Consider the following 27,834-nt stretch of genomic DNA (forward strand, 5'->3'; position numbering starts at 1 on the left):
CCTAGCCTTTTCCGAAATGATTTCAAAGAAATTGGAAATTTATTGAACATCTCCCTTGGTAAGTTATTCCAATCCCTAACTCCCCTTCCTATAAATGAATATATGCCCCAGTTTGTCCTCTTGAATTCCAACTTTATCTTCATATTGTGATCTTTCCTACTTTTATAGACGCCATTCAAACCTATTTGTCTACTAATGTCATTCCACGCCATCTCTCCGCTGACAGCTCGGAACATACCACTTAGTCGAGCAGCTCTTCTTCTTTCACTCAGTTCTTCCCAACCCAAACATTGCAACATTTTTGTAACGCTACTCTTTTGTCGGAAATCACCCAGAACAAATCGAGCTGCTTTTCTTTGGATTTTTTCCAGTTCTTGAATCAGGTAATCCTGGTGAGGGTCCCATACACTGGAACCATACTCTAGTTGGGGTCTTACCAGAGACTTATATGCACTCTCCTTTACATCCTTACTACAACCCCTAAACACCCTCATAACCATGTGCAGAGATTGGTACCCTTTATTTACAATCCCATTTATGTGATTACCCCAGTGAAGATCTTTCCTTATATTAACACCTAGATACTTACAATGATCCCCAAAAGGAACTTTCACCCCATCAACGCAGTAATTAAAACTGAGAGGACTTTTCCTATTTGTGAAACTCACAACCTGACTTTTAGCCCCGTTTATCAACATACCATTGCCTGCTGTCCATCTCACAATATTTTCGAGGTCACGTTGCAGTTGCTCACAATCTTGTAACTTATTTATCACTCTATAGAGAATAACATCATCCGCATCATCTTCCTATACTGGTTTCGTTTCTGAATAAGGTCGAATATCTCTTGAGTAATCCATGGTTTTCTTGGCTCTAGTCTTCTATTACCTAAAGTTCTATGTGCTATCTCAGAGATTCCTTGTTTCAAGTCATAGCAACTTTTTTTTTTTTTTTCTCGCTAACAGGAGACAACACGGAAAATCTTAAGATATGCATTAGGAAACGTACGGTATTTACTTGTTTATGATGCCACTAGATGGATTATGTAAACAACAGTTTGGGTCTGAGCATGCCCCCCAAGTGCAGTGTGAATGAGAGCGTCACAAAATGGAAGTCAACAAGCAGGAGCAACGATCGTACATTAAAATAGAAGTTCTCCGTGGCAGAAGTGCACGCCAATGCCATGCAGATCTGCGGGAAGCATTAGGAGTGTGACTATGATGTAATCTCCTAAGTCATGAAACCATAACGTGGACAATGGTTTGCTAACAAAGAGGACATCGTAACAGCATTTCGGAGAGAGGTGTTACACGTTAGTGATACACTTGCAGCGAATGGTATTCAGCGCCTGCCCCAGCGCTGGCAACGCACAGTGAAAACGTTGGGTGATTATTTCGAAAGTCTGTAACCAGTGGAGACCTGTCCTTTGTACGTAGTGTTGTGTATTTGCTGTCTGTGCCATAATAAAACATGTTTACCAATGGCCCGTGTTCTGTCACTTTCCTACGGGAATATCCTGAAGTCAGAATTTGTCTTCAGGCACTATGCATAAGTACATGCCCTATATTTCCAAATGCATATCTTAAAGGCGCCTGCATTTATCGTTTTCCCACATTCATCAACATTTCCCCCCTTGAAAAATGATGATTCGAGGTTTTACTGTACATAAGAAAACATAAAGGTCCAATAATACTGTAATTCTCAGAGTTCAAATACCAGGATTTCACGGGTGGCATTATTGTAATTTCTGGGCTTGTAAGCCAGGGTCCTGATGTTTTACCGCATTTTCCAAGGGTTCCGACTGATGTCGAGGCTGTTAAGCTCACAGTAGCGCAGTTCCATCTCTTTTGTATAGTGTAGCCTGCGGAATGCTGCTTGCCTATTGGTCTGCTGTGCTGGAGGGGCGGTCGCTGATTGAAGTATTCCCGTTGCTTTGTTGACCCGTTCTATTTTGAATTCTATTTTTGAGAAATATAGCTACCCATTTGTTTAGTGCCTATCAAAAGCCTTGGTTAGGTCAATAGCGATACAGTCCATTTGACCTCGTGAATATAAAATACTGGCTTAATCTTGCTGGAAACCTACAAGTTGAGCTCGTCTTTAGTATATCCCCAGTAATCTTATCCATCCCAGCTGATTTTCAACTGTTGTGTCTTTTTGGAAATGTCTTTATTATTATAATAGGTAAATTTAATTAATTTGCCACTATTAATTGCCTACTTCATCTGAACATTTTGAATGAAAAAATGAGGTTTTTTTTAAAGTTGGCTTGCAATTTCCTGGATAAATTTGAAATCTTAAAGGAAGTATGATTAAAGAAACATGCCATCGCCAACTTTAAGAACAATACTAAAGAACTGCGTCCTTTCGAGGAAACGCAGCGATTTGAACAATGGGCTGAAGAATACTGTGTATGTCTGTTATACTGTACAATACTGCATGTATTAAATAATTGTATCTGTGTGGACTTTCCTTAATTTAATAGAATGCTTCTCACTATTGACAGCATAAATGCTACATTGTTGCCACTTGTGATCGAGATTTGAAGAGACGGATTCGAAAAATCCCAGGGGTTCCCATCATGTATGTTGCAAAACACAGGTATGTTCCATCTAATTCAGTTACATTTCTATAACTGTCTAGTTTTCCATCCTTTCAAGAGTAACACAGCATTAATTAAATAAAAAATACCTGAAAAAGAAAACATTTAAAGCTATCCTTAGATTCTCCTTTAAGAAGTGGTGAATATTATGAACAAGTGTAAAACACTTGACCTTCATGACTTGCAGTGCCCTCTATTACCCTATTTTAAATTGTTTTGGAGATGTCTAATGAACACTAATGAAGTACATGTAACGTAATTCAGTAGAGTAAATAGTCGAGATAGTTGGGATTATTCTGATTCGCTTTTACACAATGTGTATTTCTATTACTCCTTTTCATCGTCATCATTTTACAGTTCCAGTTTCCCGGGTACCGTTGGCAAGCCTCTTCCATTCTGTCTTATTGAGATACGTTCTGTTGTTGATAAACTTAACCATGATACATACATACTGTACCAGTAAAAGTTCGGGGCGTAAGGCATGAGAAGGATCTCAGGTAGTGGAAGTTGGTTTTTGGAGCCGGTACAGAGCAGGATAGACTCGCAGGGCGAATAATAGATGGTTATACCCTTTTTCAAACAATTTATTAATAATGTTAATCAATTCACCACCCTGCAATGTCAATATAGAATGTAAATAATTTGTTAAAATCAAAAGGGTTAACGTAAATCTTCTTGAATGCAATTTGTGAAAATAAATAAATCTCACAGATGCAATAGTCTTTTGCGAAAACATAAAGTGTCAGTTTTTCACCTAAAGTCTTTCTAAGTATTATGACATGACATGAACACACTTATAATTGAAAATAAGAATTTGAACTTCTGTTGAGAGTTTCTCAGTTTGTGAGCCTTGAAACATAGAACACTTCCTAGAGTCTTTCTTATGTGAAATAGATTTTGAAAATAGATTTATCATTAAAAGATGAATTTTGAGTAATGGTGGAAAACCACGAAGTATCGTCGCACGCAGTACAGAGTAAACCACTGTTCACGATTGGTAAGAAAGAAAAAAAAAAAAAGAAAGTCAGTTTGTGACTACTCACTTATTTAAAAAAAAACTTGGCTTACGAATACTGATGAGAATCTGGAACATTCCGCGGGTGCGGAGGATGACTCGACCTTGAAGTTCCACGAAGAAACCACGTTGACGTCATAGATGAAATGATGTTGAAGGTAGTTGGATCTTGTAGAATTTTCTGAGGATTTCTGCTGCTCGTGGAAATGATCTTAACACACGGAACATGCAAGTAGTATTTACAGATACTATGTTAATTTTAGGACGTCCAATGAGTGATCACAGTCCTTGTTGCAAAAAAAAACCCACTATTTTAAACTGTCACTGAGAACGTCCAACACAGTGCAAACACGTAATATTTCTCATGACCGTCTCTAACCATAGTCTTTAAATCGTTGTCCTGACAGATAACACTGATTCTCTAATGTTGATAGGACTATCTTATTTTAGAAAAAGTTCTTAACTTTCACTAAATTTATCACTGTAACACGTCATGTCCTAATATGGCACATAAATAAAAAGACTTAGTCCAAGGATGTGCTATGTTAGAAAATAAGTTACTGTACACGACAGTTTCTGTTGGTAATTTAATATTGTGTGCAATTAATTAAGTTCACACGTCATGTTGTGAACGTCCAATATATAACTTCGAACTTCACTGATTTCGTACGTGTTATACTTTGAAATGTCTGTAAGTTATATCGTAGTCGCGGCACAATAGACTATTTACGGTGCGACGTCTTTTTTTTTTTTTTTTTTTTTTTTCAAGTACGATGGCGATTTACTAGCCCGTAATTTCGTCTCCGCGAAACACGACGAAAAGTACTGTCGAGACTGCACGAACATACTATGTGAGGGCCAGTCTCCCCTCTCTCTTACTGATACACATACTGCACTGCTAGACTGGACTGCTTGCAATGAACTGAACTGAACTCAACACACAACTACCTGTTAGCCTTGACCCAGTGGCATATATAGCTGGCGCTGGGAGGGGTAGTTTCTCTCGGCCATGTGACCGTGAGTGCGTAATTTCTGTTAGATTTTAAATCATTGTAACTCAGCAACCATAGGATGGATTAATTTGGAATTTATAGAGGTTAGTTTTCATGACGCCGCTACAATTTAGCGTTTGTTCCATTAAAATTGGTACAGGCGTTGAAAACTTGCGAAAAGAAAGATATTTTCGAGAAATATCTCTAGGGGAGGTGAGCTTGGAACGACAGGTGACGTCACTTGACTCCGCCTAGCGCACTCGTGGAGTCTGGTACATACTGGAACATTCTTTTACTTAGATGTTCGTACGTCGGATGGATCTTATATGCTGGAACAACATTTCTTTTGATAACTATGGACCAGGACCTAGGCTTTCCTGGTACAATACATATGTTCTGTTGTTAATGACTTCCTCCTGTGTCCTTCCCCAATCTGCAATATCCCATCTTTACAATGTCCATACAGTGGGTTCTTGGTCTTCCCACCATCCGTTTCCCTGCCACATGTCGCTCCAAGTTAACATATGCTGTCCTTGTTGGCTCCATCCTCATTACATCCCCAAACCACCTCAGTCTGGACATAGTGTTCCGATCTAACAATGATGTAACAATCCCAGTTTCCTTCCTAACCACATCATTCCTCAACGTGTCCAGTTTGGTTTTTGTATTGTGGACCTAAGGAACTTCTTTTATATTCAGTAATTTTATATTACCATATAATCTCGAATACCACCCGCACTGTTTTTTTTTTCGAAAATATCGCTTCCAAAATTGGTGAAAATAATCAATAATCAATTCCAAAATTGGCTCGGGTCTTATTCAAAATTTTGGGAAATTTATCTTTCCGAATGCGCGTAAATCGGGCATCACTGCAGACACGGCTTGGCAACAATGTTCTCTCCGCTCTCAGTATACGGTACTTCCGCGCTTGGCGCCAGTTTCGCGCCCGTTCTCAGAGTATCAACATGAATTCCACAAAGCGTTTGCAATCTTTTACTGCGAGTGAGAAACTGAAAGTAGTTCGGGAAGCCGAAATTATTCGAAATCGTGCCGCTGGTGGGAAATACGATATTGACGAGTCGTGTATTCGCGATCGAAGAAAGAAGAAAAATTTGCTATTAACATGTAATGGTGATCGTAGAGCTTTTCGTGGACTGAGTATACGGTTTCCAGAAATTGAAAAAAAAAAATCTCTAAAAATGTGACACAAAGGCAGGAATTGGGATATGGTGTGTCAACCGAAATGTGTCAGCTAAAGGCATTAGAGATTGCAAAGGAACTTTCTGCAGAAAGGTTTAAGGCAAGCTGAGGATGGGTTTGTAATTTTTATAAAAGAAATGGGTTGAGCGTACGAAGGCGTACCTCAATTTCACAGCGTCTTCTTGGTGCCTACGATGAGAAGTTATTGTCGTCTCAGCGTCACATAATTCAGTTGCGGAAGGAAAATGCATATTTGCTTTCCCAAATTGGCAGTGCAGATCAGATGCCAGTCTACTTTGAAATGCCAGTGGACAGGACTGTGAATGTTAAGGGTGTGAAAAGTGATACCATCAGAACAGGTGGTAATGAAAAACAACATTGTATGGTAATGTTGTGTATTCTCGCCGACGGAACCATATTCCCGCCATACATTGTTCTCAAGCGAAAGACGCTTCCTAAAAATCTACCCGCTGGTGTTATCATCAGATCTCAGAACTCCGGCTGGATGGACAATTCACTTGTGGAAGACTGGATAAAGTGTGTCTGGCAACGGCGCCCTGGTGCATTATTGGGACAAAAGAGCTGGCTTGTTTTCGACAGTTACCGCGGCCACACATCAGACGCTGTGAGTAACCATGTCAAGGATGGGAAAACCGACCCAGCAGTCATTCCGGTATTTTCAACGTGTGATATATTAATCAGTTCGATTGCAGAAACTGTAATGAGACTATGTTTACCATTAAACAACGTCCGAGTACGACTACCATATTGCAAAGACGTTACTTGTCGCTTAGACACACTCTAAAACTGAATCGGCCCTGTTTAAACACTGCCGAGAACACTGTTTAACCTCAAATTTTGGGAGTGAATCACAATCAGAGGTTATGTACCATCATGTGCAGTTTCAAGTTGTTGGCCAGGTCTGCTTTTATGTACCATTTGTATTATCATGTTGAGACGATTCCAGGAAGAAAGGTAGTCCAACAGCCTCCTGTGGGCCACCTGCTGCAGTTCATTTGAAATGTACAGGCAGGTACACTTTAAAATACAATTTTGCTTTTCAATAAGTAATATAAGGGACTTGTTTTACTGACACAAGGTACAGTCCGGTAACTGTTAACTTTACTACAATTCTTGGCGACCAATATATGATATTATGTTTAGGATAATTTCCGTGGCATTATAGATCACTTTGACCTCATCTATACACAGAGTTGTCATCTATGTCAACTGGGAGGGATTCAGTCATTGATCGGCAAAATTAAGGGATCACTTGAATGTTTTTCATGAAAATTATCAATGTAAATCTTATATATATAAAATACGAGTTTTGTCTGTACATTGTTCAGAATATAAAAAGAATGGTATTTCTGTACCTGTCGTGTCCCCAATAACAAGGAAATGCACTTTTTAATTTTCCGTCAGTTCTGTCTGTATGTATGTACAGGCATCATGAGAAAATGGCTGAAGAGAATTTAATGAAAATCAGTATGTAAAGTTGGGAATGATGCACTGCAATCTAGGCTATAAATAATTTTATTCACGCCGAGTGAAATGGTAGTTTAGGGGAAGGTCTAAAATTTAATTCTGTGAGCTTGCATCCGGGAGATAGTAGGTTCGTATCCCACTATCGGCAGCCCTGAAAATGGTTTTCCGTGGTTTCCCATTTTCACACCAGGCATATGCTGGGGCTGTACCTTAATTAAGGCCACGGCCGCTTCCTTCCAACTCCTAGGCCTTTCCTATCCCATCGTCGCCATAAGACCTATCTGTGTCGGCGCGACGTAAAGCCCCTAGCAAAAAAAAATAAAAATAAAATTTATTTCTCGAATATTTACATTATTAATGGTCTTATCGATAAATGGTAATAAATGTTTTACAATTTAACATGCTTTTTCTTTTGAAAATTCAAGTGATCCGTTAATTTTTCCAGTTGGTGTATTTACTGCCAAGTAAGCACACATAAAGTAACACTACAAAATAGGTTGTGTGTGGGTTTTTTCTTTTTGCATAATTGTCGCGCTAGTTCAGATTTTTCAGCAACTATGACAGGAAAAGGCAAGAACTGAGAAGGAAGAGCGTGGCCATAATAACAGCCCTAGTATTTCCCTCGTGTAAAATTGGGGAAACTATGGAACACAATTTTCTTTGCTCCCGATGGTGCATTTCGAACCTATGATCTCCAGAATTCAAGTTACGAAGACACTCCTGCTTCTCTATATTTATTTTCAGTTTCACATATGTTTAATTAATACTACGAAATCTTTTTTGGTTCATGGTGTGGGTTACTGTAGTCACGTCCTAGTTCGTGAACCATGGGCAACGGCTGAGTGGCCTAATAAGTGGTCCTGAGGGTCGGGATACCAGTTGCTATGGAATGGGAGTGGGCTTCTCGGACATATTCTGAGTCATGGCCCTCCATGTGCTCAGGCGGCTAGGACTATGCAATTCACCGGTGGTCCATAACCCGTTAGAGGAGAGATCCTCACTTGGACTATGGGCAAGTAGGGTAGCTTCCTGCTTCATGAATTTACCGAGCTCAGAACATTTTAAGCAAGCCTCGGATCTATGTGAGTAACGGAGTCCCACTCCCATTTGACAGGCGAGGAACTCCTTGGAAACAACTTGGCGAACAAAATGGAATTCGATGGGGAGCTATCAATATTAATGGGGCTTATGAAAGAAAGAAAGTAGAACTGGTTGAGTCAGCTAAGAGGATGCATCTGGATGTGCCAGGAGTAAGTGATATTCGGGTAAAGGGAGATAACGAGGAAGAGATAGGAGATTACAAAGTGTGCTTGACGGGTGTTAGAAAGGGAATACCATTGCACGCAACATAGTTTTTGTTAGGCACGTAAATGAGCGAATGATGTGGGTAGATTTGTCAGTTCGAGGAATCAGGTCTAGAATAGTCTCCGTGTATTCACCATGTGAGGGTGCAGATGAGGATGAAGTTGACAAGTTTTATGAAACATTGAGTGACATCGTGGTCAGGGTCAACAGCAAGGATATAATAGTGCTAATGGGCGATTTCAATGCGAGAGTTGGGAAAAGAACTGAAGGATACGAAAGGGTGATTGGTAAATGTGGGGAAGATATGGAAGCTATTGGGAATGGGAAGCGTTTGCTGGACTTCTGTGCTAGTATGGGTTTAGCAGTTACGAATACATTCTTCAAGCATAAGTCTATTCACCGCTACACATGGGAGGCTAGGGGTACCAGATCAGTAATAGAATGTATCTTAACCGACTTTGAATTTAGGAAATCTGTTAGGAATGTACGAGTTTTCCGGGAATTTTTCTATGATACAGACCCGTATCTGATCTGTAGTGAACTAAGTACTTCTAGGCCTAAGGTAGAGAAAGTGAAATCTGTCTGCAAACGAATAAGGGTAGAAAATCTCCGGGACGAGGAAATTAGAAGTACATGGATATGATTAATGAGAAGTTTCGAACAGTAGACAGTAAGCAGGTTCAGAATATAGAAAGTGAATGGGTGGCATATGGGGATGCTGTAGTAGAAACAGCAAGGGAATGCCTAGGAACAACTGTGTGTAAAGATGGGAAAAGGTGAACATCTTGGTGGAATGATGAAGTGAGAGCAGCTTGTAAACGTAAAAAGAAGGCTTATCAGAAATGGCTCCAAACAAGGGCCGAGGTAGACTGGGATTTGTACATAGATGAAAGAAACAGAGCGAAACAAATCGTTGTTGAATCCAAAAGGTCGTGGGAAGATTTTGGTAATAACCTGGAAAGGCTAGGTAAGGCAGCAGGGAAACCTTTCTGGACGGTAATAATCTTAGGAAGGGAGGGAAAAAGGAAATGAACAGTGTTTTGAGTAATTCAGGTGAACTCATAATAGATCCCAGGGAATCACTGGAGAGGTGGAGGGAATATTTTGAACATGTTCTCAATGTAAAAGGAAATCATCCTGGTGGTGTTGCAAACAGCCAAGCTCATGGGGAGGAGGAAAATGATGTTGGTGAAATTCCGCTTGAGGAAGTGGAAAGGATGGTAAATAAACTCCATTTTCATAAAGCAGCAGGAATAGATGAAATTAGACCTGAAATAGTGAAGTATAGTGGGAAGGCAGGGATGAAATGGCTTCATAGAGTAGTAAGATTAGCATGGAGTGTTGGTAAGGTACCTTCAGATTGGACAAAAGCAGTAATTGCACCTATCTATAAGCAAGGGAACAGGAAGTATTGCAACAACTATCGAGGTATCTCATTGATTAGTATACCAGGCAAAGTATTCACTGGTATCTTGGAAGGAAGGGTGCGATCACTCGTTGAGAGGATGTTGGATGAAAACAAGTGTGGTTTCAGACCACAGAGAGGCTGTCAGGATCAGATTTTCAGTACGCGCCAGGTAATTGAAAAATGCTACGAGAGGAGTAGGCAGTTGTGTTTATGTTTCGTAGATCTAGAGAAAGCATATGACAGGGTACCAAGGGAAAAGATGTTTGCTGTATTGGGGGACTATGGAATTAAAGATAGATTATTAAAATCAAAAAGGCATTTATGTTGACAATTGGGCTTCAGTAAGAATTGATGGTAAAATGAGTTCTTGGTTCAGGGTACTTACAGGGGTTAGACAAGGCTGTAATCTTTCACCTTTGCTGTTCGTAGTCTACATGGATCATCTGCTGAAAGGTATAAAATGGCAGGGAGGGATTCAGTTAGGTGGAAATGTAGTAAGCAGTCTGTCCTATGCTGACCAAAGACTTTAATATTATTTATCTAGACTCACAGAGTGCGCTGATGCTATGCGGAATATTGAATACTTTCGCGCATCGCCATGTTGCGGGCGCTTCAGCTTCGAATGCATGACTAGCACGTTGTAATGTTTACAGACCCTTGCATGTTTTCGATTTCATTTGAATCATGCCTGTTAGTAGATTTGTTTTAGTATTATATGTGACGGAGTGTTAATATATTTTCAAATATTTTCAAAGAATGTGGGAGCTGATATTTTACAGTAGTTTCGGCAATATTAGGCCTGAAGTTAGGCCTTACCTGTAGAATGGAAAGATATTCACGGGGGTGAATTTGTGTGCAACCTTCATTTGTACAGGTTGCTATCGGAAGGGATCTGGTATTTCTTTTCACATGTGAGTAGAAATAGAACTGTTATAAAATAACTTTAATTTACCATAATCGAGAACTAAGCAGGTTATAGGGTGATCGATTCAGAGAATGCATGGACATGACATTTAGAATATTTAGGCTTCTTCTTTTTTGTTTGCCTTTTTCCAAGTCATCGGAGATAATAACAGCTGTTCTGAAAAAGGCTACATATTTTTCACATAAACTATGTTGCGGTATTACAAATTTGATAAACCTGGGCCTAGAATCCGTAAGATATGATTGAAACAACTTGATAAAACCTTTTAATATTAGGTAAGGTACTGGTATTGCTTCAAATTATCAGTTATCTGAAAAATGATTTATTAGTATCGTATGTCTTCATTTCTCCAATTTTTCCCATTTGCTTTATAATAAAGGAATACAATTGTTAATACGCTATTCCAGAAAGATCTGACAATATAAAGTCTAAATAAAGCTCATTACAGTCTTGTCAATCCAAGTCTGCAGTACAAAACGCTAATCAAAATAACTGTTCACTATGATATTAATCTTTTTGTTTGCAAGTGCTTTACTTTCAGTTTCACCTATTTTCATTCTGGTGTAAATCATGGTGCTCATATTAGAGAAAAATTAGAACGCACTTTCAATTTTTATGTGCTTAGGTAATGTTAATTCAGAATGAGTTTGTAAAAGCAGTAATATTCAAGAAGATAATATTATGACTAGGGTTTTACATCTTAAATGATACCATTCTTACTTAAGCCTAACCGGGCAAGTTGGCCGTGAGGTTAGTACCGCGCAGCTGTGAGCTTGCATCCGGGATATAGTGGGTTCAAACCCCACTGTCGGCAGCCCTGAAGATGGTTTTCCGTGGTTTCCAATTTTCACACCAGGCAAATTCTGGGGCTGACTTTAATTAAGGCCACGGGCTGTTCCTTCTCATTCCTAAGCCTTTCCTATCCCATCGTCGTCATAAGACCTATCTGTGTCGGTGCGACGTTAAGCAAATTGGTAAAAATAAAACTTAACCCTAAACCACGCAGAGAAATTCAAACTAACCCTAGACATTCATTTCATTTTAAGAAATACACAACAGAAGACTAGCACTAGTGTAACAAATGTCAGGCAGTATTTACCTAAATCCAAATTACACAATAATGATACAGTAACTTAACTTCTGCTCATTCAGTTACGTTATTTCATATCCAAACCAAATCCCATGGCACAAAAGGCCCGAAAGGCCATGGCCTACCAAGGGACCGCTGCTCAGCCTGAAGGCCTGCAGATTACGAGGTGTCATGTGGTCAGCACGGCGAATCCTTTCGGCCGTTATCTCACTGTCAGATATCTCCGTAATTGTAATCACGTAGGCTGAGCGGACCTTGGACCAGCACTCAGATCCAGGTAAAAATCTCTGACCTGGCCGGGGATTGAACCCGGGGCCTCCGGGTAAGAAGAAAACACGCTATCCCTACACCACAGAGCTGGCATTTCATATTCAGAAAATGATAAAACATGTATCTGATTGTTTTAGAATGATTTCTGCAGTAATAATAATGATGATAATAATAATAATAATAATAATAATAATAATAATAATAATAATAATATGGCCTCGGCTACCGTGTGCAGACATTTCAATTTGACACTGTCTGGCTGTCTGCTCGTCAATTTCGACGTTCCGTTTTACTCTAGGCCTACTAGATGGCAGACCAAGTAAACCGAAACTCTCTTGGGTGTCTATGGCTGAGATTTAATGAACTTTGTCGGGTAAACACCAAATGTGTCACCAGAGATCTTTTACATGCCAATATCATACGACATGGAGTGTCGAATGGACTTTTTTCCGCCCTTCAAAAATCCGATTACCTCTGCCGGGTTTGAACCCGCTATCTTGGGATCCGAAGGCCGACACCCTACCGTGATCCACAGAGGCAGCTATTTCTGCAGTCGTGTACTTTTTAAACAATGTATTCAGAGAATTGAGTAAAATTTGCTGTAGGCCTAATGAATTATCAGAGAGGAATCGTAAGCTATGTTACCTTTCATATAAAGATTTTATTTTACAAGTTTCCTTTTTTGTTGATATTGAAGATTATTATCAGTACAGGAGTTTATAAATATTTGTGTGTTCTGCAGTCTGCTGAGAGACAGACAATTTTTATCTCACGATATGTAATCATACTTAAGTTGCAGACTGCTTTTGGAACATGTCTTCTTATTTTCAATAAAGCTAAATTGTAGAGCCTAGGTTTCTCAAGAGACAGATTGTCACGTGATCCTCGTCTTTTGAGTCTGGCCTTCTTGCGATACGTACAATGTTCGAACAAATTAGTTACAAACATGACCCTTATATAGTATTAAAGTGAGCGACGTGATAATTTTCGAGGTACTGCTAGTGTATTTTTGTAGTAGTGTATTTTTCAGTCTTCTTATTGTCTTTTTTTTAGGTGCGCCACCTATGGGCTATCTAAAGGATTTGTGTAGATTGTTCCGTTTTTATAGAGAAATATATTTTAATATTACCATAGTCTTCATACTATGTATATTTATTGCGTGTGTACACTGTAGTCGGTGTAGGCTGTCATTAATTTTGTAGGGTGGTTGTTTTCATGTGTGCGAAATTTAAGTTAAAGCACGTATTCCATACGATCTCCGTGTCAAACTGAGGAGCGCCCGCAACATGGCGGTACGCGCATGGACATGTCTTCCCCAGTCACACGCTACTGCGCAGCCAGCGGTGTAGGGCCTTGATGCTGACGACTTGGTCTTAATGGCAGATTGTGCCAAAAGCCTGCAGTCTAATATCTTGGAACTTGAAAATAGGTGTAATGAGTATGGTATGAAAATTAGCCTCTCGAAGACTAAATTGATGTCAGTAGGTAAGAAATTCAACAGAATTGAATGTCAGATTGGTGATACAAAGCAAGAACAGGTCGATAATTTCAAGTATTTAGGTTGTGTGTTCTCCCAGGATGGTTATATAGTGAGATTGAATCAAGGTGTCATAAAGCTATTGCATTGAGCTCGCGGTTGCGATCAACAGTATTCTGTACGAAGGAAGTCAGCTCCCAGATGAAACTATCTTTACATTGGTCTGTTTTCAGACCAACTTTGCTTTATGGGAGTGAAAGCTGGGTGGACTCAGGATAGCTTATTGATAAGTTAGAAGTAACAGACAGGAAAGTAGCAAGAATGATTGCTGGTACAAACAGGTGAGAACAATGGCAGGAGGGTACTCGGAATGAGGAGATAAAGGCTAATTTAGGAATGAACTCGATGGATGAAGCTGTACGCATAAACCGGCTTCGGTGGTGGGGCCATGTGAGACGAATGAAGGAGGATAGGTCACCTAGGAGAATAATGGACTCTGTTATGGATGGCAAGAGAAGTAGAGGTAGACCATGACGACGATGGTTAGACTCGGTTTCTAACGATTTAAAGATAAGAGGTATAGAACTAAATGAGGCCACAACACTAGTTGCAAATCGAGGATTGTGGCGACGTTTAGTAAATTAACAGAGGCTTGCAGACTGAATGCTGAAAGGCATAACAGTCTATAATGATAATGTATGTATGTACGAAATCTTTGCTTTTTTTCTGTCCTTGATAGTTAATCATACTGTCACAAGATGGGAATAGTGTCCTCTATCTTTCCTTTGGCATTTCTACCTCCTTGATTTTAAGTCTCTTGATTTTCTTTTTGAACTTCGGAGTAAAGCAAAAGTGGAGCCCAGAAACATAATGCAGGCCTTCTTATTACATCATGATATTTATAATAGATTCAAATGATGATACGCTGGAGATTCACACAGAATCTATAATTCTTTATCTTTAGGCTACTTGGTAAGTTTGCGACTCTATGTCCACTTTATCTCGATTAATTCTGTGCCTTTTTTACCCTGAGTTATCGGTCGCTGTTTGGTTACTGTCCGACTGAACATTATGCTTTGAAGGTATTGCCATATTATTTCACCCTTTCCTTTTTTTTTTTTGGCCTATTTTCGACGTCTTGCCACATTGTGTGTGCGTTTCTTACCTTAATTCCCACCATATTTGTATGCATCATTTTTGTGTTGTGGCATGATTCATTCTATTCCAATATTGTTGGTGTGATTGACATCTCCGTTTATAAGTGCTTGGAATTTTGGATCTCTTGTCGGGGATTTCATCAATGTATTATGCTTAGCCCGTCTTAAGGTCTCTAAACCGGCTTTGTAACTGCCTACGCGGCATTTGTCATCTAAGCTGGTTTTTTGGGGCATTCTGGTGGTTATGAAGGACATGATTTTGTACAAATCTAGTCTGGTAATTTGGGCCAATCTACGGTATTATCTCTGTGACTTTGCCTTTTGATGCATTTCTATATGGCATTTTGAATTTGTAAGATGCCTGATTTTTGTATGTTTGCCATGTGGTTGAGTGGAATAGATCGTATTTTGTTACAAATGAAGGAGAAAGATTTATTTCACCTTTGGTTTTTATTTTACTCTGGATTAATGATCTATTTTACTGACCCAGCCTTACATCCCATTTGTGTCTTGGCTTTATGCGACCCAGCAATATCCTTTTCTTTTTACTGTTGGGCTCTTTTGGAGATTATTTTATTTTTCTGTGCGAATCCTTGTTTCTTTTACTTTCATTTGATACTCATAAACACGTAATGCAGTTCTGCCCTTTTTTTTAATTTTTCGGCTTTGCCTTAAGTCATTATTGTTAGCCAAAACAAAATTTTCACACTGGGTACAAAGAATACACAGACACTCAGCAACCTGCGAACATAGTAGGTGGCATTTGAGTTCATATATTCCTGATTTAGATTGTGTTTGTTTGAATACATTACTTTCTATGTTTTGCATTGAAATTAACTCTCAGATGAATGTTAACTGTATGTATTCTTTTGTCGATCCTTGCAATGAAGATGCTAATATTTCAATTTTCACACTTTATACCCTCACAGGCAGAAGTGTTCAACGTTTGTGTCAGTCATTATTGGAATCTGCTTCCATTTAAGCTTGTGGATATTCACATTTTCACATTTCTTAGTGATCATTTTCTTTGATATAAAGTAACTACTCATTTTGAACATAGATTGCGCTGCTTTCAATTAAACTATTGGTAAACATGAACACCTCCTGTTATGGAACTGTTAATGGAAGCAGTCGGCTATGTAGTAGCCTGTGAAATAGGGAAACCAACTTATGACTAATGAAAAATAAAAATTTGATTTGTGAATGCAGTACTGTCTTCTGAGGTATTTTGCTGTTAAAGTGCTTGTATAGAGTAGAGTCTTGATTATCCGACCTAAATGGGGCCTGCAGTATGTCGGATCACTGAAAATGTTGGATAATATAGAATAACCTTGAAAATGAACCAAAACAGGAAGGTAAAGTAAAATAAACTCGCGTCCTCATCCCGAGGTAGTGCAGCTCTTTTCAGGCACACCCCCATTGGAGGTGAGCTGCATGTGCCATTTCAACCACACAACAGCCCTCCTGCCATTCTTAAATTTCTGGCAGTACCAGGAATCGAACCCAGCCCCCCAAGGACGGCAGCTAATAACACTAACCGTTACACAGCGGAGGCGGACAACAGGAAGGTTATACTGTATTACTAAAACAATGACACCGGGCGAGTTGGCCGTGCGCGTAGAAGTGTGCAGCTGTGAGCTTGCATCCGGGAGATCGTGGGTTCGAATCCCACTGTCGGCAGCCCTGAATATGGTTTTCCGTGGTTTCCCATTATCACACCAGGCAAATGCTGGGGCTGTACCTTAAGGCCACGGCCGCTTCCTTCCAACTCCTAGGCCTTTCCTATCCCATCATCGCCATAAGATCTATCTGTGTCGGTGCGACGTAAAGCCCGTAGCAAAAAGAAAAACAATGACATGTTTTCAGGTAGTCTATTTATTGAATTATCAATTAAATTGTACAGTACATGCAGTATTGAACAAAAACATTCCAAATGTCTTACGAAAGGAAACTTGTCAACAATATCTGCTTGCCTGGTGATTCAAGTTTTCTTGCTGCGAGATCCCGTCACCGACAAAATACCAACACCTCCGTTGCGCTTGCTTCCGGGTGGTGCTCAACGTAGGTTAATGCCATTTCCAATGCACTTAATCCTTCACTGTGAGTCATTGTTTTCTCCTTTTGTTCTGCAGTGCCCCATTCTTCATCATCATCATCATCATCATCATCATTTTTGTTAGCATTCAAAAAATCAATAATATCAGGATCAGTTAGTTCAAACAGCTGATCTTGTGCACACCACTTACATGTTGAGTCGTAGTATCCTCACAGCCTGGAATGCAATTCAGTAAGGGAACAATGTTTTCCACGTCTTCTTGTACCACCTCCTCTCGATGTTCCAGCCTCATTCAATGATGTGTTCCAAGACGTTGCTAATATCGTCGTTTCAACTTCTTCCCAAGACTGTGCTATGCAGTATGCCATGTCTTTCATGTTGGTTCGTTACGACTTTTCTATCGTGTCGTTGCGATTGTCCATTTCCTCTATCAGGAATGAAAGGAGTTTCCACCGATATTTCCTCTTCATGTTTCCAGCACACCTTGGTCCATTGGCTGGCATAATGACGTCACATTAGGAGGGCGGAACATGACCTTGATGTCAGCACTTCTAATTTGCTGTTCATTTGGGTGTGATGGAGCATTGTCTAGTAGAAGGGCTTTTCTGGGGAGACTTATTGAAGTTAAACATTTTTCTACATCTGGAACAAACTTTGTAAGAAACCAGTTTTTAAAGATGTCAGCAGACATCCGGGCAGCCTTCTAATTCATGTAATGGACTGGAAGAGCATTAACAGAAATGTTTTTATATGTCGTAGGCTGCTTTGCTTTACCAATCATACGGAATTTTGCTTTTAAGTTCTGAGTAACATTACTACAGGCAAGAACAGTAACTCCTTCCTTACTACAATTTTAGCCAGGTGCAGGTTGCGAGAGCTTTTGATGGCAGCATCTTGAAACTTAGCTCAGTATCATCACAGTTAAAAATCTGATTACCAGTTAATCCTAAAGCAAGAATTATTTCTTGAAATTCCTTTTTAAATTTCATGACATCATATTTAGCTGACAGTTTTTCTCCTCAGATATTAAAATGCCTAATGCCGTACCGTTTTTTTCCCACCGATCAAGCCACCCAGTACTGGCAGTAAAATTAGGGTCCCCTTCATTAAACTCCTAGAAATACACCACCTTTTCTTGCAGAAAATGGCCTCATATTGGAAGTCCCTTTTCCCGGTTTTGAGTGAACCAAAGAAATAGTACTTCACTTACTTTTTCGTACTCTCACTTGTTGGTCTGGTAGACACCACTTTACAGTTTCTTCCCTCTTATGTTTCCAGTCTCCCACTGTAACATGTCTAAAACCATAATCTGAAGCCACTTTTTGAAGAGTTTCCCCTTTGTCCAGTCCCTTTAACGCATCCACTTGTCTTCCATAGAAACAATCACTTTCTTCCGTTTACTCGCCATACTTGCAGAGGATATGAAAATTAACATCCATGCTCAACCAATACTATGCTGAACAATCCTACCGCATGACTGCCAGTGCTTGTCCCACAGTCGCACCCTCCACACCAGGTGTCCCAGAATTTAGTCTACACCAAAAGTTCAAATTAAGTCTACCAGTGTCGGATAAGCGAAGGTCGATTGAGCGAAACTCTACTGTATACTGTCAGGATATAAACACTGACCTCGTCTGTTTGTGAAGAGCTTGTCTTTTCTTGTGAGAATTCTTGATCATTAACTAGTGTGCAGCTATCCTTGTTAATGAATAATTGATTTTTCCTTACGAATACCATGTGATTTACAATTGACAGTGAATGAAGCTTCTAAGAATGAAACAGAAATACTAAAACATTAGTCTAGGAAATGTAATTCTTAAGTAGTGTAGAACCCCGTTTTAACGTGCCCTTTTTAAGAAATTTCCGCTTTTAACAAAGATTTTCGTAAGGACCAGCCTAATCGCCATAAGCACAATGTTATTTAAACCCCCTTGCAACGAACCCCGACATAAGGAAAAGTCCGCTTTTAAGCAATATATTTCATATAAAATTACGATCGTACGTTCCGTTGTAATGAAAAATTGCGATAAGGTACTTTTTCTAAACTTGCTTTAAATGTTGATTAACTTCTGTTTTCACGTAATCTCAGTTCAAAGTAAATGCGCTAAATGAAAGTGTTCCTTTAACGATGTGTGGAAGCGTGATAAATTGGCACGTTCTCTGGAAATCACTGTTACCGGTAAGCCGCATTCACCGTATTGCTCGATGCTGTTGGTTAGTTAAGTTCATTGAACTGTAGGTAGTACTGGAATGACGGCTGTATGGGAGCGAAGTGCAGTTTCCGGCGAGGCTAGCTGTATGGCCTAGAGACGTAACTGACGTACACGTACATGAAGGGAGAGACAAGTAACTTCACGGGATATAAACATTTAGGCGGAAAGTCTCTTGCAAACTTCACGTGACTTACAGTGAAAGGTATATTTCAGAAGATTAAAAGCAATTAGAAACTGAAAATTGCTATAGATATTGAACGAAATGAAAAAATATTCTAGAAAAAATTATGGAACAAGTAGAAAGTTGTGCATTCCATGGCTTTACGCTGCCTGAACCATCATCGATAGACCCCAAGTGTAAATGTATGAAATGTAGAGCTGTTCAAGCTCTACAAAAAAAATCCGTGAGGGCATATATTTATCTCCAACCATTTGCCCTTTAGAGCGATTTTAGTTCGTAGTCAGTGGTAAGAAAATGACTTTTCACATAAGTGAATAAATTCAAGATTTTTCCCTAATTTTACATCCAAATAAAGTGTTTAACTTTCTCTAGGACTCATTAAGGATTAAAATAATCTTTAATAAAGTACATAATTTGCATGAATGATTCAGGAGTTAGGACAGTTTTAGTTGGGATGGGTCGCTAGTTGACCTTCAAATATCCATAAAAATGATTAATTTCATATCGTACATCAAGCCTGCAAGATTTCTACCATCATGTTTTACAGCATCCATAATAATGGGAATTAATAATAATCATAAATTTAAAAAATGTATAAATAATCCCATAATGAAATGAAATATCATTTCCATTGATTATCTGAAAAAGGAGAATCGTCATTAATTATAGTTCAGTGGTTATGTCTCCAGTGAGGTCAGCTGCTTTAACCTATGGTGCAGCGCTGTTACACCGGTTAGCCATTTCCACCTTGCAGCACCACTCATTACTTAGGATTCACACAGATCTCGCATACTGAAGAATATCTGTAGCTTCATTCACTGTTTTTTGTTCCTGTGTTGCAAGTTGTGCTATGAGTTACATCTGTGTCTGTGATAAGAGCTGTATTGCTAGTTACGGCGGACTACGTTTATTATAGCTCTTAAACGTAAGAAGCTGACTCTTCAACAAAAGATAGACATCATTTGTGATGTTGAAAGGGATAGCCAAGTACCTTTGTCGCAGACGGCAAACAAATATGACTTGGCACCCTCGATGCTGTTTGGCATCATGAAACAGAAGGAAGCTATTCTGACCGCGGAAGTGGAGTGCGGTTCTGGGGCAAAAATATGGAAGAATATTCGCTCTTCGCCATGCGAGTAACTGGAAAACATTTTAGTGAAATGGTTCGAGGGAAAAAGGAGCGAGAACGTGCCAATTGACGGGAACATTCTGAAACAAAAAGCTCGAGAACTCGCACTTAAGCTGGGTTTGGTTGATTTCAGTGCTTCTAACGGCTGGTTTGATCGTTTTAAAAAACTGCACAATGTTTCGCTCCAAACCATGTACGGCGAGAGTGCGAAAGTTAACGACAATACGGTTGCGAACTGGAAATAGTATACGTTGCCTCAACTTCTTGAAGGATATGATGCTAAGGATATTTTTAACGCTGATGAAATGGAAGTGTTTTACAATTTGCTCCTGTCCAAGACATATGCTGTACGTGGAGAAAAATGCCACGAAGCAAAAAAGAAGTAAAGAAAGACTGACAGCGTTGTTGTGTGTTAACAGCGACGGAAGTGAAAAATTACCCCACTAATAATTGGAAAATTTAAGAATCCAGGATGATTCAAGAATACCCGTGCACTCCCATGTAAACAAAAATGCGTGCATGACATCGGAGATATTTCTAAAATTTTTACGAAGTTTGGATGCTAAGATGGGATTGGTAGGAAGGAATTAGTGCTGGTGATAGATGTCCTGCTCATCCTTCAGATACATGTTTATCAAAGTGGTTTTCTTTCCTCCTAACTGCACCAGTCACCTGCAGCCTTTGGACCTTGGCATTATTCATTCTGTGAAAGGGAAATATGGGAAGGCCCTATTCAAAACTGCTTTAGCCATGCAATTTTTGCTGCCATTTCAGACCTTTTTAATGAAGATGATGCTACTGATGACTTTGGGGAAGATTGGGGGGGGGGGGTTGTATCAGAGGACTAGAGTGCCACAACATTAGAATAATTTCTTACTTTGTGATGATGATATCCTAACCTCAGCACCACAGATGGGTGTTGGAGACCTTTGTGACGATGCAAAAAGACAAAGTACTGAAGAGGAGGGACTGGATATTTTCCATCGACACTTCTCCTCCTTTAACGTTGATGAAGACATCATCAATAGTCTCAACCAAATTGAGCGGAAACTTATTTCCGTGAGACATCTGGGCAAGTGGAAGCAAACTACAGTGCTGGGCTGTTTCAGAAAGTGATGTGACCGGTGTTCAGACAGCTGCTTTTCATTGTATTTTGAAGATGAGTACCGTTTTATTTAATTTTGGAAGTGTGAACTCTCCATATATTGTTTTTAGGGTTTCATCGTTTTGGACTGTTGAAGAGGAAAATTATTTATGTAACTTGAAGAAATTATGTGTATAAGATATCTGGTGTTATTTAATTATATGTTAGGAAAACACAAACAGTAACAGACTTTAAATTGAAGACCCTTCTGGAACTCTACAAAATTAACTTTTTATTGTGTAAAATTTTGTAATTTAAATAATGGTGTAACTGATGTTTATTTGAGAATTGGACCTTTTGAACTGCAAAATTAACTGAGTGTAAAATTATTTAATTTTGGGATTATATCAGTATTTGAAGGTTATACTTGATTCTCACATAAAAGTGTAGTCTTCTATAAGATGTAGGAACCGGGCGAGTTGGCCGTGCGCGTAGAGGCGCGCGGCTGTGAGCTTGCATCCGGGAGATAGTAGGTTCGAATCCCACTATCGGCAGCCCTGAAAATGGTTTTCCGTGGTTTCCCATTTTCACACCAGGCAAATGCTGGGGCTGTACCTTAATTAAGGCCACGGCCGCTTCCTTCCAACTCCTAGGCCTTTCCTATCCCATCGTCGCCATAAGACCTATCTGTGTCGGTGCGACGTAAAGCCCCTAGCAAAAAAAAAAAAAAAAAAAAAAGATGTAGGAACCTCGATGAATAGAGTGTCATTAAATCAAACGCCATATGTATATCTGTCTTGTTGTGTTAGCAGCGTTGGTTTTAGACCAATGACATTCTATTCATCGAGGTTCCTACATCTTATAGAAGACTACACTTTTATGTGAAAATCAAGTATAACCTTCAAATACTGATATAGTCTCCTCATAGCAGCTCCAACCAGTACACTTTTGCAACGGTTATATCAGAGATTATCTTAAACCAATCAACTTACTGAAGATACATAACATTCGCTTTTTCTTAACCTATCTTTTAATGTTGGGACGTATAATATAAACAAAATTCACCCTCTGACCTATGTTTTAGCAGCTACCGCAGCAAATATATGCTGACTTTCACAACAAAGAGGATCCATTTCAGTTCGCCGTTTTTAGAACTTTATATCGATACAAATAATTTTTTAGACAAGATTTTAAATTAGTCTACAATAATTTCAACATGTACTTGTACTTCCCAATATCACATTTTTTTAACCACTGTTTCATAAATTTTAATATCATAACAAATCTTAGCTCAATTCTTATAAACCATAAATGTTATCGTCTTTTTAAAAGTAGTTGTTTTAAGATTAGTTAAGATTATGCTGGTGATGCCCAATAAGAAGGACGAAACATGTCCATAATATTCACATCTTTTATGTCTAATTAACCACATAACGTGGTACTGTATGTATTGAATAGGTTGAATAATAAATGTATACCTTTTGTAAGTTAAAGTGAGATAAGTGTGTCAAACAGAATTGTGGGCTTTTCAGATAGGTCATTAAAATTAAACTTTGGGTTATAGTATTGATCGAGTAGGATGAAACATTGTTCAGTTAGATCGAGTATTAGGCCCTTATTGATTATTTCGATAATATCTATATCGTTGTTGATACCTTGACACTGATATTTATAGTCATTCACGTGTTGCCCTACTACAGAAAATCTATATTTAATTGCATTTACGTTTTCGGTGTATCTGATCTTAAAGGATCTACCTGTCTGTCCAATATTTGTGTTGTCACAGTTCTTACAGTGGAATCTATATACATCTGACTTGTCGAAAGGGTTTGAAACATTGAGTTAGAATTGTGCAATATGTCGAGGTTTCTGTTATTGGTTCTAAAAGAAATGTTAGTGTTATGCTTCTTAAAAATGTTTGTGACTGTAACTGTTGGGATTAAAGGTGAATGATGAGAAAAGTTTTGGATTTATCTATTTCATTCTTTAAAGTGGATTGCCTTCGGTGCCTGAATCTATTTATTGAGCGTTCTATGAAGTTATGGTGGAGTGCAATATTGCGTATAGTATTCAACTCTTTACGTCTGATTTAGACATAGATATATTAAAGGCACGGTGTACTAGACTTGTTGGCGGAGTGTACGGAATTCTGTGTGTGTGTAGGCTTTCTGTAAATTTTGTATTTAAAAGAAAACGGGAGTCTAGTGATAGTTAGGTCTAAAAAGTTGATGGCGTTAACTTCTGATTCTGTGTTAATGTTATTAAGCAGTGCTAAAGTAGTATCCACATATCTGGACCAAAAATATATGTTATCAAATTTACCATCTTTTTCTATTTTTGTATTTTCTAAGAAATCCATATATATTTCGGCTAGGATGCCAGCTGCTGGTGTTATAGATTAACTTGTCAAATGTGAAATAATTATTATTAATTAAAAGCTTCAAGATGGACATGAAGTCATCTATTTCTAATTGACTAAGTGACTGTGCGTACGTACATTTTTTAGGATGATAGGTAGAACTTTCTCCAGTTTAATACTTGTGTACATATTAGTAATGTCAAAAGAATGTAGTGAAGGGTATGGTTGAAGTTTAAACTTTTTTAATTGTTTAATTAGGTCGAGTGTGTTCTTGATGGATTTGTTTGATTGAAAAGTGAAGTGTTTTTTAAGAAATTGTTGAATGAATTGAGCTGTTTTGTGCAAGGGGTTAGGTCTAAAATTTACGATAGGCCGTATAGGAACTCCGGTTTTATGAATTTTGCGTTGTGCTTTGACAGTGGGTAGTCCTGGGTTCATGTTGACGAGTTTGCTTTTTTCACTGTCAGTTAACAAGAAGGATGTATTTTTAAGTGTCTGTTTGAGTTGTCTTTGGATGGATTCGGTGGGATCTTTTTCGATGACTGTGAAGTCACTATCTGTAAACAAATTTTTTGTTTTGGTGATGTAACCTGCTTGGTTCACGATAACAATAGCATTGCCTTTATCTGCCTTGGTAAATATGGTCTTTGTGTTTTTGATTTTATTTTTAAGTTGTGATGGAGTTAAGGTATACACAGGGGAATTGAAAATGCAATTTAGTTGTTTTTTAGCTTCTTGTCTAAGTTCATCATGTGTATCCTGAGGCATTTTATTGATAATTGCTTCTGTTTCTATTACTAACTTCTTCGCAACGTTAGATGTATTATAGCGTTTAGGGCCTATAGACAGTATAGCTATTTCTTCATTGAATGGAAATTCTAAGTTCCCATGAAGGGAATTAGATATCTTTCCACCAATAGAGCATATAAAAAATCAGACCAAAAGTTAGAAACGCTGGTTAATAGAGCAAACGCCGAAAAGCCATACATCTAACTTTTGATCTGATTTTTTATATGCTTTATTGGTGGAAAAATATCTAATTCCCTCCATGGGAACTTAGAATTTCCATTTGGAATTGCTAGGTGGGCATTAATTCCATTGTGGAGTTTTATCTCCTGTGTGCAGTTATCAGACTGTGCATCTTAAATAGGCTTCTGATAAGTTCACCTGCATACTCCCCAGCGTCAGTGGGTAGGGTCTGACACATCCCACTCTGATGAGTCTAGTGTCAGACCTAAGACGAAACGCTGGTTAATAGAGCAAATGCCGAAAAGCCATACATCTAACTTTTGATCTGATATTTCCTCATTGTCGAAGTTAGTGTTAGAAAGATTAATGAATGACGGGAGAATGTCCAACAACATTACTGTGAAGAGGGAGCTTTTACTCTAATTAAATGCCGCACAGTGTGTCACAAAAATGGAACATGACAACATGTTACAATATTTTTAACAAAAATAGTCAGCACAAAACTCAGGAAAGCACGTTGCAAGATCAACAACCCACACTATATTTTATAAATTTAACTTGAGTATCTACATAACGCTTCCCAGTACAGATATATGCTTTAATGTGAATCGTATGAATGCCATGTATGTATGTATGTATGTATGTATGTTCAGTCCACAGCCCTAAGGCTGGTTGGATCCTCAACAGCTCCACCATCAGCAGTCATAGATGGCCTAAGCACTGAAGAGGTGTACTGGGGAAATGAGGAGTGAGGTAGTTTCCCGTTGCTTTTCTCACCGAGCTAGGAGTTGTGATTACATATCAGTCTGCCAAGCCCACTGAAATGCATGCACCAACTGACTCTATGAGCAACATTTTCACACCATTCATAGCAGGGACTGGCTGCAGAAGGAATGGCATTACTAGCATTGTTCATACCTCAATCACTTTCATACTGTCAAAGCCAAGGATAAGACAGAGACAGATCTATGAAAGTAACAAAATTGCTCTAGCCCATACCAGAAGACATAGGGCACTGTAAACACTAGGGCCTGCCAGCAAAGGCATAGAATGCCGTGTAACAATTTCAAACTGAATAATATTGTATCTGATAGATTAAGATTTATTCACATGTATATTGACGAAGTTTCATATCACATTTGCAAACAATGAACTTCATGAACATTTAAACATAGGTGTAAACACTAACAATCATATCACGTAACTTTTATCACTGGATTCAACAATGTTTTATATTCATAGTCATGTTAATAGTAGATAATACGGTTGCTTATATAAGTGTAATTTAGTAGCATAAGTATGAAATACGAGAAAGTCGTATGAATTCACCTGTGCAATCCCTTACAGTTTGTGTGGACTGCAAGTACACAAGCTCAAGAACATTGTATTTTAAATATATTTTATCCATGTATAGAATATTAGAATTTAAGTCTCATGTTCAGGTCATTTAACTCGACGATAGTTTTATAGCTACGAGGAAGAAACTGTAATATTGATACTAGAACACTTTTATTCATATCATGAATTGAATTTAGTGTTGTTTTAATTATATGTTACGTTAACTTTAGAATATATGACCAGCTAAGGATGACCTCTAAGAAGGTCGAAACCGGTCTTGTACATTAATTAGACTAAATAAAGTATTGATTAGGTGGAAGCTTTCTATCCTTATATTTGTATCAAATATCAATACGAAACTAATAGATTATGGCAGCACTGTCATGTAGTGGTCTACATTTTGCTATAATTTTATGTTTTTGTACACAGATACTCTAGAAACCCTGTCATGCCACACACCAGATACCTTGAAAGCCTCTTTAAATGACATGCTACCCAGAATTGCAGACAATTTCCCTTTTACCGGGGATCTAACTTTTCGTGCATAAAGGCGTTACAACCAGAGTCAAGTTAAATTAGTTGAATTATGTGGGCTCCAAGTAAAGAGATGTGTCCTTGGGTTGCACAAACGAAAGAAAGGCAGAAAAATGGAACTTTTTTTAACAGTGCTCGTAGAAATTGCGTACCCTTCTTGAGACACAGCCAAGTACAAATAGTGGATGTATACACAAGCATGTTATAAATTTACTGCTACATTGGATACCCTCCTTCCAATCCATTAAAGGACGCCTGCCATATGCGGACATATTGTTACGTCCTCTCCAGGTCTTTATCCGAGTTTTCTGGCTTTCAGCGAAAAGATGTGTGATGTTGCCATTGATGTTTTCACGGCTCGTACTTATAGACATGGTACTGTGCTCTGCGAACTTAAAGAATTTCACCTTATTTTCTTGATACGGCGTAAGTCCAAAAGCCTCACAGCATCATGTCTATGAGATGTGTGATGCTACTGCATCTTTCGCAGTATTGCCTTGTTGGATTTTCCTTGGTTCTCCGACTGATATAATTGCACTATTTTGGGAGCTTCACCATTTATCATGAGGGGTACAGAATCTTCTTGTTTTATATGTAACATACTACAGGTTAATTAACCAATATCATTTAAAATTCTGTTTCAGATATACCATAGAGAGAATGCCTGATGCATACGGCGCTCCAAAGACATGAAGCATATTCTGTACTGCAATAAACATCTTTATTTGTACTTACATATCGGTGTTCATTAATATCGCTAATCCACCAACATATCCCTATCATCACAACTGTATTATTCCCTTATGATGATGGAGTATTGATGTCAGGAATATACTATGCCGACTACTGTATTATTTATCTGTTTACAGTAAAATCTCGTTAACACATTTCTGCAGGGGACAACAAAAATGAACGTGTTAAGCGAGAAAACTTACTACTGAATACATTAATAAACACTATCCAACAGGGATATAAAAACACTAGATATGATTTTTTCCGACATGAGGGCATTTGATGTAGATGTTGATTCCCATAGGGAAAC

General features: G+C 38.6%; 1 protein-coding gene across 1 annotated transcript in view; it reads left to right on the plus strand.

Moving 5' to 3' along the window:
* Positions 1–27,526, plus strand: part of Bka (FCF1 rRNA-processing protein Bka) — an 87,351-nt gene extending 59,825 nt beyond the window's left edge. The window contains exons 6-7 of the mRNA XM_068229296.1: positions 2,507–2,601; positions 27,437–27,526. Coding sequence (XP_068085397.1) covers positions 2,507–2,601; positions 27,437–27,485 — 144 coding nt within the window. The 3' untranslated portion in view covers positions 27,486–27,526. The remainder of the gene's footprint in view (positions 1–2,506; positions 2,602–27,436) is intronic.
* Positions 27,527–27,834: the final 308 nt, after the last annotated feature.

This window comes from Anabrus simplex, chromosome 9 (genome assembly GCF_040414725.1).
Source record: "Anabrus simplex isolate iqAnaSimp1 chromosome 9, ASM4041472v1, whole genome shotgun sequence".
Classification (NCBI taxonomy): domain Eukaryota; kingdom Metazoa; phylum Arthropoda; class Insecta; order Orthoptera; family Tettigoniidae; genus Anabrus; species Anabrus simplex.